At 54.5% G+C, this 19,031-nt stretch overlaps 1 protein-coding gene across 7 annotated transcripts in view; it reads right to left on the bottom strand.

The window, feature by feature from the left end:
- KCNIP3 (potassium voltage-gated channel interacting protein 3) overlaps positions 1-19,031 on the bottom strand; it is a 68,843-nt gene that overhangs the window by 41,823 nt on the left and 7,989 nt on the right. For 4 of the 7 annotated variants that reach the window (XM_074332519.1, XM_019725869.2, XM_019725867.2 and 1 more), the window contains one exon: positions 10,253-10,409. The exons of 2 other annotated variants lie outside the window; for them this stretch is intronic. In XM_074332519.1, coding sequence (XP_074188620.1) covers positions 10,253-10,409 — 157 coding nt within the window. Of the gene's footprint in view, positions 1-10,252; positions 10,410-16,315; positions 16,436-19,031 lie in introns of all 7 variants that reach the window. One more of the 7 variants, XM_074332521.1, reaches the window with a different exon arrangement.

Genomic DNA, 19,031 nt, shown 5'->3' with positions numbered 1-19,031 from the left:
CCATCCCAGAGTCCAGGAGCCACAGATGCACCCAAGCTCCCAGGCCCCTGTGGCTGCTTAAAAGGGTGTGTGTGTGTGGGGGGAATTTACAGGATTCAGAGCTGTCCTTTACCTTGAAGATTGCTCTCTCCAGCTCTAATTTCACAGATAAGGAAAACTGAGGCCCAGAAAGGATGTAACCCCAGCTGAGAGTCACACAGTAAGTTCCCATTATCACCAGCCCTGACACTGAAACCATGAGGGGTAGCACTGCCCTAGTCCTTCATGGACTCTAGTAGAATCCTCAAAACCACCTTCCATTATACCAATTCAATGGATGATGAAACTGTGGTTCAGAGAGACCAAATAACTTGCCCAAAGTCACACAGCAACATAAAGCAAGCTGATACAGGAGCCCAGCATGGTATGAAGGTGGCGAAGGTATCAAAGGCAGGTTTTTATGTGCATATGACAACAACGTTCTTAATGACTTTATCATTCCTGTGACCATTTCACATATTAGAAAGCTGAGGCTCAGAGAGGTTAGAAGAAGTTTGCTTCATGCAGAGCTATGTGAAAGCATTGGAACAAGGAGGCCACTGGACTGAGGTAGCTCTAATGCCGCGATAGGTGATGTGAGCAAACCAAAACCTAAGCCAGTCAACGTAGTCAAATCCGAGAAAATGAAATTTATGAACAGTCAATCACAAACAGCCAGTGAGGCTTTGCCAAATAAGGACAACCACTCAAGCTACAGCCAATCAAATAATCTCCTCACTTCGCTTCTGCATCTTCTCTATAAAAACCCTTTACCTGGCTCCTGTCGCTGGAGCCCCTGAACTGCCTTTGGTTTGATGCTGCCTGGTTCAAATTGGTGTTTGTGCAAATAAACTCTGGACATTTTTGATGTGCCTCAGTTTACCTTTTAACAGCTATGAGTGGCAGAGAGGCTATTCTTTAAAATTGTTTTTCAATTGTGTAAATAAAGCCCAAAGAGCATTTTGTGATCTTTTGGGTCCTGTGAGGGCGTTGACTAACACCTGCCCTGGGCATCTGACTGTCCAGGAGAGCAGAACTAAGCTGTACCACTGATGAGGGCCCAGACGTTTTACAAGCCTGTGAAGCTGACAAGATGTGATTATTTCCTCTTTTCTCTGGCAGAGAAGATGACCCCATGTGTGGCCTCTCTGCCCTGGATCTTCCTAAGTTTCATATCTAACTGAGCACTCGGATCTGTGTTCCTTTTATTTCCACCCTCTCTAAAACTCCCTGTGTGCTTTTCTCTTTTGAATCAGCTTTGTTATTCTGCTGTTTCCCTCATTAAGGACCTCAATGGAACCCTGACACACACACACACTCACTGTCTATTTGTAGGAGAATGATATTTTTAACACATCAAGAATGATGCTTTGACAATTCAAGCCAGCTGTGCCCAACCTTTTCTGTAACCTTGCGTTTCTGCCACCTCAACCTGAAGCCTGAGTTCTCTCTCCTGGCTTCTGGTCCCTTCTTGCCTCTTCCCCATGCCTACCTTGTCCCTGGGAATCTGCTGCGGGGCAGTGGGGGGGGGGGTAAGTGGCCCAGAAGACAGGCTCTCCCCTATCTTGATGTGGACTCTGTCTCACATCCAGGTGTTAAATGTGACTTTTTCTGTTGAGTTTGGGCAGAGGTTCCAATGGTTGCATTAAAGCACTGGGAAACTGACTCTGTAACTCACTCTCCTCAGCCCTGTGGGCGTAGAGAAGAGGAAGGCTGGTGAGGTGAGGAAGGGTGTGTCTTTGAAGGGTTGGTGTTCTGGGGAATTTCCCCTACTCCCTCACCCAGGGGACATCCGTCCTTCATCCAATTTAGGGGTTCGGGGAAGCCTATGGGAATCTGGGCACATGTCCCTGGAGTTGGGGGATGCAGGGCAGGTGGGTCTGACCCACTGCTGGAGGAGTCAGGGTGACTGATGGCCATTGGCTATACTGGCCAGAGGCCGCCAGAGTAAGGGGAGGGACCTGGACACACGAGCAATGGTCATGGAGGTGGAGGGTCCCTTTCTGCAGAGCTCCCTTGGACCCTGTGGGAGAAAGCTGGGAAATCCGTCTTTGAAGTTCCATCCTCCTCCAGGAAAGACAGGGGGAATGACTCCAAGGGGCACCATGGGCACTGATGGGAGGTAGCCCTGGCCTGGCCCCAGAACCGACTGGGAGCTGAGCAAAGCAGGAGTGAGGATGCCAGGAACTTGCCCACACTCTGCCTTCCTTCTCCAGCCGTAGACCTGGGATAGTCAGGGGCAGAGGAACCCCAAGTGACCGAGGGCCTGGATCACCAATGTTGGGCCCGAAGGGGTCCTTGGGTACTTGCCGACCTGAAGTGACCACAGGATCTGTGCAAACACCGTTCACAGGATGGGAACAGCAGTTCAGTTCTGCACAGCGGACTAAAAGGGTCACAGGTGACACAGAGTCACACTTCCTCTGGCGTGTTCCTACCTGGATGCCCAGCATTTGTGTTTTCAGCAGCCGTCCATGTGGTTCTCAGCCCTTCTCAGGGTTCACACCCAGCCTGCTCTCAGCCCCTCGGCTCCCTGTTCCCAGGAGGCTCCCAGAGCCAGCGTCCCTCTGAGCTGAAAGGAGCTCAGAGGTGAGCCAGCAAGCCCGTACTGGTGTTTTTTTGTCAGGTGAGGGAGCTGAGGCCCAGGGAGGCAGATTGAGCCCTGAGGTGACTGGGACCTGCAGTGCCCTCCCTCCCTTTCAAGACAGACTGAGACAGAGAGATATGCAGAGGGGGTGAGAGAAAGCACCCCAAGCATGCAAGCACATCGGGCCCTTTCCCTGAAGCCTGAGGCCCCCCCAGAGGCCCTGAAGTTGCACCCCTGCTTTAGACCCACACCTGCTCCCTCGGCCAGCCTTCACTACATCAGAACCTTGTCTTCTTATTCTAGAGATTTGTTCCTGCTTTTGAGTATATTTAAACCATTATTATTGCACCGATTTTGAGATGATTGATCATATGCTCAATTTTATGTTTTTATTCTTCTTAAAATGTTACTCATTAACCTGACAAGTATTGAGGGTTCCAGGCTTTGTGCTAGGCACTCAGGACAGGGCAGGCAGGGCAGGGAACAAGATGGGGGACAAGGCCCCACCACTGGTGAGGGGACAAAAGCTTTTCCAGCCCAGTCCTGCTCAGCATTGGCACATTGTCTCTTGGCATCTATGAGCATCTCTGGGCAGCATAAGCAGCTTTTGGCTTTGGCTGAAGAGCCACCATGTCACATGTCACACTGACTGGGCTTCCTGTGCTGGGGGGACCCTCTGCTAGCTCCTTGGGGGATCATGTGACTTCTTTAGCCTCCTTCCCTTCACATCCATCCAATAACAGAACAAAAGGGCCTGGAAGCTGCTGGGGTCTCTCTCTTTCAGGGTCTAAAGCTCCTGACACCACCCTTCCAGGTGCCCTAGCACAGGGGGTCCCCACACGCAGGAGAGCCTCTCATGGCGCCTGCCTCTTGGGCTCCATGGCCTCACCGCGGTCCTGGTCCTGCCCAGCCCTTGGTCGTCTGCCCAGGTGAGGGGCAGAGGGGCCTGGCCTGCTGGGGAGTAACTCCGCTCTGGGCTCCTCTGAGCCTGAGAACACAGGCTCCGGGGGGCACCCTGGCGTCCCTAACAGGTTGGCTGGTTTTCAGAGATTTAGGGAAGATGGCTATCACTGACTAAGCAAGTTCTACATGGGTTTTTCTACACACTTGCTCCTTTTCTTTAATCCTTGATACAACTGTCACATCTGTCTTTGATGGAGGGGTGAGGGGTCCCCAGGGAAGGAGGGAGGTAGAGAGAGGAGCAGGGCAACAGGGTCAGCATGCACACAAATTGCTCGCTCCCTGCCAGCCTGGACTGGGCCTGAGTCTGTGGCCCCGGAGATGGAAGCCCCCTCCCCACTTCTTTCTCTCTCCAGGCTCCTGAGTGGGGGAGCCTAGCCTGGACCTCAGTACCTTCAGGACACAAGGCAGGACTCCAGGACTGCAGTCAGGGCCGCTGTTCAAGGTGGGAGCCGCTCGGAGCCCCAGCCTGTCCCTTCCTGTACCCTCATCCCAGGCCCGGCTGAACAGTCCTCACCTTGAGCCAGGTTCCCGGAGATGCAGCTGAAGAAGCAGCCGATGACGTCCCCCAGGAGCTTCTTGCAGCCGTGCTGGCACTCCTGCAGCCTCAGTGCAGCCCCCCGGGCCGGGCCAGGCGCCTCGCCGTGCCCCGCCATCCCTGGGCCTGGCCCAGTCCCAGAGTCCCCTGTCCTGCCCTCGCTCTCACTCTGCAACCCCAGCCTGCTCTGTCCCTCCTCTGCCTGCCTGTCCCTGACTGGACACTCAGAGCCTGTCTACTAGGGTGCTCTCTCCCACCTCCCTCTGTCTCTCAGTCTCAGCTTGTCTCCTGTGGGCCTCAGCCCATCCCCTCGTATCTCGGCAGCTGTAACCTGCCCTGTCCTCTTCTGTTCTCTGTCCCCACCTCCTGCTTGCTGGGCCTTTCCCAGCCCCACTGCCAGGGGTCAGCACCCTGGAGCAGCCTCTGCTCCTGCCCAGAGCTGGCCAGGCCCCTTCATCTTGTGCCTGGCTCTGGCTCTGGCTCCTGGGACCCGGAGCTCACTCTCTGGAGGCTGAAGGGCCCCCACGGCTCCCTGGGCTGGGGAAGGGTGGGCCTCGTGCCTGAGCTCCCAACACCAATGAGGAGGTGCCAGCGGTGTGATTTTCAGCTGAGGGTGTGATCTCCCTGCAAAGGGGCCTCATCCAGGCCCCAGGGCTTCACTGCAGCCAGAAGCAGAGCCACCTTGCTCCCACCCCGCCCTGGCCAAGGAGGCTCAGGGGCCAGGGACCCTGGGCAGGGCTGAGGGACAGGTGGGGCCCTGGGCTTTGCTCACTGACCTATCGCCCAGCCCTGCTGGTGCCTCTACAACTTGGAGCATGGGAGAAGGGAAGGGGTTCCTCTGATGAGGAGGATAAGGGAAAACCAAGTCTGTGACTGGAGCAGGAAGTGCTGACTACTCTGTCCCCACTCCCACATTTATTGAGCACCCAGGGTGTGCAGGCAGCATACCCAGGTCCTTCTGGGCACCGGTACATTCAGTCATCAGAACTCTACGAGGCAAGCATGGCAGAGAACGCCACTTCAGCATTCATTCTCCTCCACATTTTTTATCCACTGAATTCAGATTGGAGGTGGAAATGTGTCCAGTTTTAAAAGCTGCTGTTTTCCTGCCTTCCTTGCAGTCAGGGTGGCTCTATTCTGAACAACGAAATGTAGGCATAAATCTTCCAGAGATTTCTGTAGGAGAGTTGCTTTCCTGATGTAGGCCCTATCACTTCCTCCTTTCACCTGATTTCTCCTTCCTCTTGCCTGGAACAAAGCCATGATGTCTGAGGCCAAAGCAACCGCCTTGCAGCTGTGAAGGGAAGGGCATAAACCCCCAAAGATACTGACTCTGACATCCCCAAGCTGCTAGGCTGGTGCCAGCCACTGCCTCACCCTGATTCTTCAGTTAGGAGATGCATGCCGCTGTCTAAATGAAGCCCCTTTTATTTGGGGGTTCCTGCTTTGTGCAAGTAAGTGCAGTGCTTGATGGGCCCACCTACGTGCCACAGTTAAGCGGGCGGCTCCAGTCTGTTTCTTGAGCTCCAGCAAAGGCTGTGCAGCAGGTGCTTACAAGCAGCTGTGTGCCTGGGCCTGGTGACCAAGCACACTCAATGGCACGCTGTGTACCTAAGGCTAGTGGCAGGCCCCAATGCAGCATTCCAGGGTATCCTCGGGTTTGAGCAAAACCAGGCTTTCATTGGCAAAGATCTGCCTACTGGACTCTCATGGAGAGGGAATGCCTGGCTGTAGGACACAGGTGGCCCTGAGACCTGGGATGCCAGCCAGCAAATTGTATTCACCTGGCCCCCAGGTCTACAGGAGCATGTGTGGCATCCCGTCGTCATGCACAGGTGTGCCATGTATGCTTGGGGGACACGTCTAGAAGGCTCAGGTGTGTAAGCAGGGCCTCAGCCCTCCCATGGTAACAGCCATATTGCTACCTTCCCCTTGGCCCACACCTGTGGCCCACTGGCGAGTCCCTGAGATGCTTGAGGAGGAAAGCCTTTGTGTGTAATTTATAGACAGAGCTGCCAGAAATGTTAGAAGCACATCTAAGTAGATATGACAGACCACTCAGGTGGAAGGACGTGGAGAAGAGACATTGTCCATGTGGGCTGTCATGCGGGGTGTCATACGGGGTGTCATGTGGGGTCTCTGGTCCCGCCCCTCACATAAGAACGCAGGACATGGTGAGGCCAAAAAGGAACACCCACGGAGCCATAGATAGGGGAGTCACACCACTATAGTCTCACTGGCGGCTGGGTTGGAGACACAGGAAGCAGGAGCCACACTATCCGCAACCCGCCATCCACTTGTCTCTGCCAACCAACCTCACTTGCTAACTGCAATCTGCCGCTCTGCAATCCTCAATCCACACTCCGCCACGCCACGCCACGCCACGCCAGGATGCCACACCACCATGCCACACCTTGCTAGCTTAGCCACAGCAGTTATATCAGTGGTTAATGGCTAACCAGTAGCAGCCAATGGCCAGCTAGTCACAGCTGATGACCATCTACTACCTGAGCCAGCACCTTTCTATGTGAGGCCAAGAGCCTGGAAACTGCTTTCTGGGGCTCTGTTCCCACATGGCACACTTACATCTGCTTGCCCACCTGGCCTGGCAGGAGAGATGACCTGGGGTACAGATTTCCATTGTCCTGGACCATTCGTTCAGGGGTCAGGGCAGCAGACAGAAGAAGGCTGGAGGCCTGGCCACTCGGAAGCGTGGGAACATCAGAGCCTTTGTGACGCTCTCCAAAGGGCACCTGTCCACTGAGTGGACAGGACAGCCTGTGTGCACACGCCAGGTAGCCTGTACTGGCTGCTAGGGGCACTGAAGCTACCTATGGGTTCCAGAAGAGAACCTACCCTTGCTGAACTGACCGGGCCGCAGCTGTTGTCAAGTGCCCAGCCAGCCAGCAGGTGGCAGGTCAGCTACACTGTATCCCTTCCATCTGACAGGGACCATTTGTCCTCTCTGGGCTTGACACTCACTCTGCACATGGACCTTCCTTGCTGCCTGCCCTGCTTCTACCAACGTCACCACCCATCACAGTGTCCACACATCACTGTCACTCACCAAAGGACTCATTATACAACAGGGAAGTGTGGCCAAAGGCCAGCACTTGCAAGACCCCCTGGACTCACCATGTCCCGGTGCCAGCAGCCCTTGGCCTTATAGAGCAGGGAGGGCGGAGTGTCCCCTGCCAGCTGGTTCCAGCACCAGCCGGGAGATTCCGGTGCTGTCCCGTGGGAGGTGGACGCTGTTCTCCTCCGGCCAGAATAGCGGGTCCAGGGCCCAAGGGCAGTGGTGGTGGTAATGGGCTCCACATTACAGGTTTTAGATCCCAAAGAAGGATGCTTTCCCAGAGGGGAGAGGCCTCTGGGTCACTGAGGATGGCCCATCGTTGAGGATGGATGCACTTCTCAGCCAAGGTTGGGCACTCCGCCTGGGTGGGGTGGGGAAGTGCCCCTTGCCCTGTGCTCTCCTTTTCCTGGGCACAACCACCCTAGAGGCCACTACTGCTGACCTCCTCCCAACTCCATGTTGGGGCCTTCACAGCCCAGAAGTGATGCCAGGACACAACGGCAGCTGGTCCCGCCCTGGCCCTTGCGACTCCGGCCCCTGAGTGCCACCCAGCCTTGGCTGAAGTGACCTGAGCTTGGGGACACCATGCAGTTTCCTGGGCCTTGGCTTCAGCTCCAGCCGGTCCAGAAATCTGCCTCTCTGTCCAGCTTCTATGAATGGAAAATCCCCTGACAACAAGGGTGCAGTGTTTCGGCCACCTGCCACCTACCCCAAGTACCCGCTGCCCAGGCCACTGAGCTGGGCACGACTGAGCCGAACTGAATGGCACCCATTGTTCCCCAGGCCCAGAGCCCATAGAAGCTCCTGAGGGAGCAGGGGCACCTCATCTGCACACAGTTTAGCATTTCACATAGGTGCAGCCCTCCATGTGACCAGCAATGCCATCCTTAAGGGACGTACACGGGACATGTTGCATGGAGGAGACCAGTGTCTGTGAGGGTTGCTGCTGCCTGCACAAACCCTAGGGGCTCCACTCTCCTCAGCGCTCCCGAGAGAAAACACATGGGAGACACACATCAGGGTAGGTGCCCTCCTGGGAGCACATGGCAGAAGCTCCAGGTCAGAGCCCACTGGGCCCCTGACGCCGTGTGGCCCGCTGAGTCATGTGACCTTGCATCAACTCTTTAGTTAAACAGAGTGACCTGCACTGCCCATCTCTCACGGCTAAATAGGACCTGGGTCTCCTGTGCTCACAACCCTCGGGGCGCCTAGGGTGCCGCCTGGTAATCAACCCACCTAGGGGCTGGGCCACAGCCACTTGTAGCATCCTGGGGCTGCCCCGTTCTCCTGTCAGCACAGCTGCTGTGACAAGTGACAAGTCCTTCAGAGGCATCCTGACAGCTCAGCAGGAGCTGAATGTGAAAGGCCCTGCCCTCTATGAGCCCACTCTGAGCTGAAGGCAGGGCATGTGAGTGTGGTCCCCTTGGCCCCACATTGTTGCGAGCTTCAACACAGCAAGCCTGCCCCCAGCTCGCCTTTCTCTGTGTCCACCCATATTCAGGTGTGCAAACAGCCCCAGTGAAGGGGCCGCACACCACGCTTGGCCCCAGCCTGAAAGTCGAGAATTAAAGCCGGGCCCCAGCAGGAGAGGCCTGGGGTGGGGTGGGTGCTGGATGGAGCGGGTCAGGGAGGGGGACACGGAGACACTGAGGCCAGGCCGAGGCACTGCAAGATCTCCAGGAAGGAAAGGAGGGAGCCCTGATGACTGCAGGGGAATTTGGGCGTTGAGCGTGAGACAGCTGTGCCAGCCAGAGCGCCCGGCTCCCCTCCACTCTGCCTCCTCCCCGATGGGGAGCTCTTCTCGTCTTGCTGTGGAACCCTGAGTATTGGTGGAGCTTCCCGGCTAAGCTGTCTGCATGGACTTGTAGTGGCATCACGCTTCTGCCGCATGCAAAGCTATCCCCAGCCCAGAAGTGGGAGAGTGTGCAGATGCCACACAGGTGTTCACGTGCACTAGTGTGGAGGCTGCTGTGGGGACAGTAGCCCAGAGCAAACATCAGCTGAGGGTGACAGAGCAGCACAGACGGGCTGGGGCTCAGAGGAAGCAGAGGAGGGGCTGGAGTCAGGCTATGATCACCCTGAGTGGCATCTTGGGTAAAGGACAGGGGCCTGGCTGTCAGCCACTTCCCCTCACACGCAGGCTGGAGGTGGCTGCCAGCCTCTGTGCCAAATCCCCTCCTCACCCTAGCTTATCATGCATCGGGGACTGGGGCCACGATTGTACCCATTCTCCAGTCAAGGGGACTGAGGCCCCCTGGAAATCACACACAGAGTGTCTGACACAACAAACAAGACAGCTGTCAGGGCCATATTTGTACCTTTTCCTTAAAGTCAGACAGGCAGAGTCTCATGCACGCCTGTGTGTTTACCTGTGTGTTGCACAGATACCTGTGTGCGATATGTGTATGTGCATGGTGGGTGGGTGTGTACACGTGTGTGGGGGATGTACAGGTGTGTGTGGTAGGTGTGACAAGGGATGAGTGCGTGGTATGTGCACTTGTGAGAGGAGGTCACCTCTGCACCTCCTGCAGGGTAATAAGTGCAAACACCAAATATCTCTGACAGCCACCACTTCTGTCAGTGTCTCACAAACAACCAGAAAGCAGGTGGAGTGAAAAGCTAACACCAGCCTTGGGTGCACTGGGTAGGGCCAACCCCCTCCCCCCAGGCCCCTGCACACATTGTCACCGTTCTTCACATGTGTCCTGCAGGTGGACACCAGCCCATTTTACAGAGGACTCAGAAAGGGTGAGTTCCAGCCTCAGGTTACCCAGCAGGTGAGGTGGGCACAGCGAGCCCAGCCTGTCAGGCTCTGAAGCTGGGCTCTACCCTCTCAGCTATTCATGGGGAGCCCCCAGCATGGCCCCAGTCCTCTGTCCCCACCCTCGTTGAGCTCAGTGCCCTGCGTGGATGAATGAGGACAGGTGTGAATGGATGAAAACATATCTCCCGATGGAGGCAGAGATGGTGTGGCCTGGGCTGGGGTCCCAGTGTGGTCTCTGAGACCCCAGATCGGACAGAGCTCAGAACAGATCCCCCACCCTGCCCTCAGCCTGCCCGCCCCAGCCCCTACCTGAGCCCTGTGGGGCAGCGCTGGACAGGATCCACTTGACCAGGCAGCACCGCATCAGGGCCTGGCGGGTGAGCCGCGGCCTCTGCCACTTGATGCCCTGCTTCTTGCTTAGCGGCACGTGCCTGAGGAGGCTGCCGTCCGACACCTTCATCGCCTCCTACAGCAGGAACAGGGAGAGCGGCCTGAGCCCTTGCTCATAGAGGGGACCTGCAGATTGTCCCAGTCCCCAGGCCCTCCCGGGCAAGGCCATCCTTAACTCTGCGCAGGGCCTTGCCTTCCAGAGCTGCATGTCAGGAGCTCCCAGTCCTGGCCGGAGAATTCCAGGGCCCTGCTGCCCCTGACACAGGTCATCTCCTGCCCAGCACAATTCTCTCTCTCCAAGAGCCCCCAGTCTGCTTTACAAGGGACACCTTGCTGGCAGACAACATCCACAGGAAAAGCCGCCCAAGGACTCAAGACAGAGGAGTGAGGGGGGATGGTCAAGGCCACCCGTGCCACCCACACATGCTCCCTTTCAGCCACACCAACCTGCCCTGTGAGCACACCACTCTTTCCCACACATCTGTGCTCTTTGCCCGGCAAAAAGCCTCCCTTGTGTAGCCTGGTGAGCCCTACACGTACTTTAAGACCCAGCTACAAGCCACCTCTCCCATGCAGCCTCCCGGCTTCTTGGCTGAGGCAGTTGGGTCTGCCCTTGTCCACAGCAGCATGGGCTGAGCAGTGGGATGCCTGGCTGAGGGCAGGGCCTGTGGGCTCCCCACTCTGTACCCTGGTCTGGCACACGATGGGGCCCTTAGAAGGAGGGAGGTGAGGTCGAGACTTGCTCATCAAACTCCCACCCTGGAGGGTCCCTTAGAGATCATAACCCCTCCTCTGACTGAAGCCCAGAGAGGGCAGTGGATCTGCATATGTTCACACAGCAAAGCTGGGCTTCCTCATGTCATTCCCACACCTTCCATTTTTTTCCACCTGAGGCAAGGAGGGGCTGTGTGAGAGACCCACAGCCTTCCCAGGAGGGGCACATGATGGAACCCACTGTCCTGAGCTGTGCAATGATCTGAATGAACAGCTCAAACGACAGACTGGAGGACTCTTGGAAAAGGAGCCACAGGGGATTATTCAGAGACACTGGATATGAGCTCCAGTGGTGTGGATAGCCTGGGGTCAGGGAGGAGGCTCGTAGTCAGCGAGATTTGTTTTTCTACAATATTTTGCGTCTCCCCGCATCCTGGCTCCCAAAGCATGTCTTCTGTGCCCACACTGGCAGTAGGGTGGCCCCTTGAGGGCAAGGCCCTGACCCAGGGAGGGGCGTGTGTAGCCAGCTACACCAGCCACAGTAGCCACTTGGGGCATCTGCAGAGTCTAGTTTGTGGCCTTGTGCCCTACTGTCCTGTTGGGGACAGCTGTGCTATAGGTGTGACCTGGCTGACCGGGTCACTGCCACAGGCAGCCCCCAGGTTCACGCTATCCATGAGATCCTGCCCTGCGAGCAGGCTGGTGATGCTCTTCTAGGTGGGCAGGCTACATTTGCACAGCCCTAAAAAATGTTTGGTTGTCCAAAGCTGTGTAAGTGGGTGGCCTCTGCAGAGGCAAAGCTTCAACTATAACCCCTGCCTCAGTCAGATTCTCAGACACAAGGAGTAGAGACTAACCCAGGCTGATTTTAATCAGAAAGGAAGGAGCCGTGGGCAGCCTGGACCAGTCCCAGCCTCCCCAGGGAGGACAGACAGCCAGGCAGACAGACCAGAGCAAAGAGTGGGTGCTGGACAGCCAGACCGCAGCCACGGTCACCCCACAAAACAGGCCTGCAAGCACTACTGGCAACACTGGGCCTGTTCCTGTACTGCCAGCCCAGGGCCCCAGGCCTGAGTCCCCACTGGCCTCATGGCCCTGATGTCCCTAGAACCTGGAGGCTGTGGCTGTCTCAGCTGAGTCGCTAACTCCAGGTTCCAGGTCAAGAGTAGAGGAGTCTCTTGTCCCACCCCAGGCCATACACCCCGTCTCTGGCTGCAAGGGGAACGGGGAAAGCAGTGTCTGGCTTGTTAGACCCTCTCATGTCCTCAGTGGGGCCTTTCCTGAACATGGGGACTAAGAAGCAGCCTATAACCATCCCTAAAATGGGGGATTTGTGCCAATGCCTCAGTGAGGGGAAGCTGGTCTGTTCACCCTGCCAGCTCCCACTGAACGGGACAACCCCATCAGCCTGTACACATTTGGGGCTGGGCACTCAGCCTCCTGGTCAGTTTTTGGTGAAGCAGCCGCCTAGACAGGGTGATGTCCAAACCCCTTATTCTGATCTTCAGGGCATCTGCCAACCTGGTGCTAAGTACCCCTCTTGTAATCATCACCCCCCAGGCCAGCTCCTAGCACACACCCTCCTCAGTAACACCCCTCACATTCTTCCCCTCCTCCAAGGCTTACCTCAGCAATGAGGTGGGGGTGGGCACATGCCACCCCGATGGGGCAGAAAGAGGGGGCAGGGAGGCAGGGATGCTGAGGGAGCCCCCTACACACACATATACACACGCACGCACGTTCATATGCACGAACACACAGCTCCTGCCCTGCTGTCAGCCAGGGACCTTCTCCATTATTAACAATCTTATTCAGGAGATAAATGGCCTCAATGAATAGTCTTTATTTAGGTCCAGGGTGAAGTGTGGAAAAAGGGCAGGAGGGAGACAGGCAGCTCGTGCTTCATAGTTGCATGAATTCTTTGCTGTGGGCTCGGCATCTGAGTTAGTGGAGACCATCAGAAGGAGAAACTGAGGGGGGCCTCAGAGACTCAGCAGGACCCCATCCATCTCAGGACAGTGCTGGCGCTGGTTGGCAGGGGGCCCTGGCGAGGCCCTCGGCTGGTCATGCATACCTGCAGCCCCTGCAGCTTGGGCCTGGGCTGATGGGAGACCCAGGTGGTGACCCTGGGGACAGTCCTCCTGGGAAGGCTGAGGGCCCCAGGGCCTGGCTGACAGCTCCCTCCCATGCTATCCTGGGCCTCAGTGTCAGCTCATCACGACAGCCCCAGAGGTCAGCAACACCAACCCCGTTTTAAGATGAGGAAATGTCCCTGAGAGGACTTTCATGCCAGGCCACACCGGGCTCAGTTTCTTTGTTCCACAGTTCGGGCATTCTTGGCCACAGGCTGCATGGCTGGAGAGGCCTGGGAAGCTGGGGCAGGGTTCCTTAGCCCCCAACCATGTCACAGTCCCTGTTTATGAATGCCCTGCTGAGGCCCGCTGAGCAAGCCCTCTGGGAAGTGATGGGGGGTCCTTACTGGGAGGAGGGCAGGGCCACAACACCACCAAGAGGGGCTGAGTCCAGTGGACTGGGCTCCTCAGACGGGGGAGGGCAGGAGGAAGGGGAGTGACTGCTTCCCGACCTCATGAATATTTGACACTTGTCTGTCTGAGAGAGGGTCTGACTGACGATGTCAGGGACTGTTAATAGACAATCTGGCTCCCTCCCCTGAATGGGAAGGCTCTCGGGCACCAAAGGGAGGGGATCCTTCCATCCTCACCTCATGGGCTTTGTGCTAGGAGGAGAGCTGGGCCAGTCAGGAGAACCCACACAAACTAAATCCCCTCCCAGAGGCTCCCCGCCGCCTTTGAGATAAAACCCCAGTGTCCTGGTCATCTGCAAAGCCCCACTCCAACCAAGCCCTGCCTGACCGTGTTGGCCTCACCGTGTCTGCCGCCCCCACATCACTCTGCTCTTCACCTGCTCAACACAACCTGCTGCCCTCCATGGCACATTCTCTCACACACCTGCACACTTCCCCTCACACACCTGCACACTTCCCCTCACACACCTGCACACTTCCCCCACACACCTGCACACTTCCCCCCACACACCTGTACACTTCCCCCTACACACCTGCACACTTCCCCCCTCCACCTGCACACTTCCCTCCTCCACCTGCACACTTCCCCCTCCACCTGCACACTTCCCTGCACACTTCCCTCCTCCACCTGCACACTTCCCCCACACACACCTGCACACTTCCCCCCTCCACCTGCACACTTCTGCACACACACCTGTACACTTCCTCCTCCACTTGCACACTTCCCCCCAGGATGTTCGAGGCTGACCCTTTCTCCCTTCAGGCCTCTTTCAGGTCAAGTACTGGCAGATTCCTGGCCCCTTTATCCTGGTTGCCCTCCTTCATGCATGCTCCATCTCAGCACCTGTGTTTATCCTGTGTGTTTGTTTTCTGATGCATTTTTCGTCTGTTCCCCCCCTGCCCCTCGTCAGCTCTGAGAACTGGGTTGGCCTGTTGTGTGAACGCTCTTCCCCTTCCAGCACCCAGCACCCAGGAGGCCCTCACCGCCAACACCCAGCAGTGAAAGAACAAAGCATCCATGAGAAGGTAACATAGCCATGCACAGACATTGCCCCCGAGGAGGATGTACAGGTGTCCAGGAAGCACCTGAGAAGATGCTCAACACCATTAGTCATCAGAGATGTAGACAAAAACTCTCATGAGATGTGGCTCGTGCCTATCAGAATGTCTAAAATGAGAAATAGTGACAGTACCAAATGCTGGCCCTGATGAGAGAAATGCCTCCCTTTGACATTGTGGATGGGAATAGGAAATGCTTTAGACATTCTGGAAAACAGTGGGCAGCTTCTTTAAAAAAACAAACATGCAACTGCCATCCCACTCAAAAATTGTACCCTTGAGCATTCATCCCAACAAACAAAACCTGGACATGAATGGTCACAGCAGCTATTTCCAAAAGCCCCACACTGGAAACATCCCAGGTGGCCTTAAACAAACTAGTCCATCCACACCGTGGAATATTATGCAGCCATCAAAAGGAACAGACTGTTCATACACACAACAAACTGGGAAATTATACTGAATGAAAGAAGCCAATCTCAGAGGGTTGCGTATTGTAGGATTCTATTTGTATTACACTTTGGAATGACAAAATTTTGGAGATGAAGCAAATTAGTAGGCCAGGACTTAATAACGTGGGGAGAGGAGGGAGGAAGGGAGGATGGTTACACAGGGACAGCACCCGGGCTCCTTGTGATGACAGAACTGTGCTGTACTGTGGCTGTGGTGGTAGCAACACAAAGCTACATATGTGATAAAATCGCATAGCGCTAAACACACACACGTGCACACAAGCATGTGTAAAACTATGAAGGTCGGAATGTGAATGGTAGACTGCATCACTGTTGATATACCACAGTGACCTTGTACTGCAGTTTTGCAAGATGCCACGGGAAGGGCAAGTGGGATCTCTGTGTTATTTCTTACAATGGCATATGGATCTACAATTATCTCAATAAAGTTTTAATTCAGAAAAACTCTTACACAAGAACATTTAAAAATACACAAAGCCCTCAATAAACATTCACAAGTGACCTGGTTCAAGCCCCCCAATATTCCCCATAATAAACTTGAGCATTTCTGTTTTCCCACTCCTGCTGGAGGCCAGCATCATTGTAACAGAGGAAAAAGCTGTCTGTCCTCCATGGGGATGGCCAGGGTTGGGTGACAGAGACCAATGAAGCCAGAAGATCTGGGCCCTGAGGTCACGCCGAGTCCCCAGTGGCACGTTCCCAGTGGGGTAGGGGGTCTTGGGACCTGCAGCCTCCTCTGAGGCCCACAAGCTTCCCCCAGGACAGATGCTGCAGCCGGTAGGGCCATGCTTTGACACCCCAGAGCTTAGACAGCTCCTGCCCTGCAAAGGGATGCACCTACTATGTGCCAGGCACAGAGTTAGGTGTTTGGAAAGGCTGCCTGATTTCATGCTCTTGCCAACCTTTTGAGGTCCCTTAGACCTGCCTCCAAATCATCCAACTGAAGCCCAGACTCTGTACTAGGTTCTTTCTCACACCCTCTTACCAAGCTTCCCCCACAATGCTGTGTGTTCTCACTCACTCAAGGTCAATGAGAAGTCAGCCCAACTTGCTCAACTTCAGCTGTGTCCTGGTGGGTTTGGCTGGAGGTCATTGGCTCCAGGAAGTGGGGTCATGCCACTGGGCACCCAGGAGCTGCCCCGTCCTGGTATTGGAGGTGACTTAGCACACCTCTAATGCCCAAAGACCCACCTTCTTTTACAAAGATGGGATATGCCCTCAGCAGGCAACGTGGGCCAGGGGGGTGGCAGGTGGAGAGACAGGAATTTTTAACGTGGTTGTTTTGCTTTCGTGGCATTCTTATGGTTATGACTGAGGAAAGAGTGAACAAATAAAATGGAGTCAGTATAGTCAAGCTGCTAAATTACTAAAATCCAGTAAACTGGGGCATGAGGAAACAATTCTATGATTAAGTAGCCTGGGAACTTGAATTTTTGAACTTTCCAGCTATAAATATAAATCCTATAGATGACCCTCTTATCACCCCCAAAGGACTTAGGAATGAATGTTCACATGTCCAGACACCTGACATGCATCAGCCAGACTGCCAGACACCTGGGAGATTATCATCTCGGACCAATCCAGAAGCTACAAATGCAGGACGGATTCTTCTCAAGAATGAACTTTTTTCTCTAAGAACTCTTAACTTTTCTTTCTCCTTCGGAATGCTCTGGGCATTGCATAAGTGTTTCTGGTTTGCAAACCCTAAGACCTTTGAGTAAATCTTCATCATTTATTTCTAGACAAAGCCTGATTCATTTCCTCTCGGTTGACACCTTCTACTTCAGCAAATACTACCAGCTCTACATTTACAATAATGATTTAAAGATTCTCTTTTAAGTAAACCCAATAAAGTTTAAAATGTGAGTTAATTTAAAGAAAAAGATCAAGAAACAATAGCACAGATAAAGCAGATAAGGCAAAAATCAGTGACTGCAGAGTACAAACAGCTAGGAAGCTTGGAGGCCGAGGAGCCCGCTCAACTCAGCTGGGCTGAGCCCTTGTGTCTGAACTGTCCTGTACAGCAGCCACTCCTTGAAATGTGGCTATTAAGCCCTTGAAATGTGGCTAGTCACACTGAGATGAGCTGTCAGTGGAAATACACACTGGATTTCAAATCCTTACTTACTAGAACATAAAATAGCTCAAGGACAATTTTTTACATCGATTACATATTGAAATGATATTTACAGTGGGTTGACTAAAATAGTTGATTTAAAACAAACAAACAAACAAACAAACAAACAAACAAACAAACTTTCTTTAACATGCCTACCCGAACATTTAAAATGGCCCCTGTGTGAGATTTCTGGTCAAGATGGCAGAGTAGGTAAATGCTGTGCTTACGTTCTTTCACAATCACATCAAAATTACAACTAAACTGCAGAACAACCATCATTGAGAATCACGTGAAGTCTAGCAGAAACAACTACAGACATGCAGAAAAAGTCGCCTTGAGACTGGTAGGAGGGGCAGAGACTCAGAACAGGCTGGTCCCACACCCGTGTGTGACCATTAAAAACTGGGAGGAATATCTCAGCTGCAGAGGTCCTCCCCTGAGGAGCAAGTGGTCCAGCCCCTCACCAAACTCCCCAGCCCAGGATTCCAGGGCCGGTGAGAGAAGTCCCCACAATATCTGGCTAGGAAAACCAGTGGGGACAGAGGGTGGCTGGAGTGCCAGGTGCTCCTCTTAAAGAGTTGTGCATGGACTGACTCACTGTCAGACCCACTCTGAGCTCCAGCACTGGGGCAGCAGATGGTAAGGCACCAGGAATATACAGGAGGAACTGAGCTGTCTGGCTTCAGAGTGAGGGCTGGAGAGGCATCTTTTTCCTAGACAGAGGAGCTGGCAGAAACCACTGTTTCTTTGTTGAGCCCTCCCTTTCCTTGCATGCAGACACATGCAGATGCCATATCTGAGTCTCCACCAAACTGGCTATCACCTTTGTCTGCCCCACCCTAGTGATTCTGAGACCCCCCCGCCCAACTTTCAGGCACACCCAAGCCACTTCCAGTGTCTTTTCTGTACAAATGGCCTCCCTTGGCTCATGCTGCACTTTCCTAAAATCTCCCAAAGGTTCACAAAACCCAAACAAGCAGCATCTGGTTTTGGCATGTCCTGTACTTCTGGCTGAGCAACCCCAAGCTCGGCTCTAGTGACAGCCAGTCTCGGTTCGCAGATTAGCCTCTCGGGCACCTCTAAGCCCAGTGCAGGTGGCAGCCATCTGCGAATTGCTTTGTGGTTCATACCAGGTGGCCCCGGGCAGAGCACAGACTGCAGTTAAAGTTGGCCTGCAGCAGGTTCCCTCCCAGAAGGCCCCAGAATTAGCACATCTGGTGGCCAGCTTCAGACCAAGCTGGAGCATCACCCAGCTGCTTCAAAGGAGACACAACCAAAGGGCAGACTGTGCAGGCACCGGAGTCCCACTAAAGTGAACCCTGCTCTGTAGGCTCAGCCCCATCACAACAACTCCTCTACTGTAGTCATAGCCAGGCCTCACAACCAGTCAGCCTGAGGGTCAGTCCCTCCCATTGATGTGCAAACAGCAACTAAGGCTCAACTATAACAGCAGGGCACACACAACCCACACAGGGACACACCTGGAGCACCCAGCACTGGTGGCCAGGGAGAGTGTACCAGGGCCCCACAGTGCACCTACTACATAAGGCCATTCTACTAAAACTGGAAGGCATAGCAGCCCTATCTAATACACAGAAACAAACACAGGGAGGCAGCCAAAGAGGGGAGACAAAGGAACATGTCCCAAATAAAAGAACAGGACAAAGCTCCAGAAAAAGAGCTAAACAAATTGGAGACAAGCAATCTACCAGACACAGAGTTCCAAACACTGGTTATAAGGATGCTCAATGACCTCAGGGAGAACTTCAACAAAGAGTTAGGAAACAT

This window comes from Rhinolophus sinicus, linkage group LG05 (genome assembly GCF_036562045.2).
Source record: "Rhinolophus sinicus isolate RSC01 linkage group LG05, ASM3656204v1, whole genome shotgun sequence".
NCBI classification, from domain to species: Eukaryota; Metazoa; Chordata; class Mammalia; order Chiroptera; family Rhinolophidae; genus Rhinolophus; species Rhinolophus sinicus.
The sequence above is the reverse complement of the archived record's forward strand: the minus strand, read 5'-3'. Positions and strand labels throughout refer to the sequence as shown.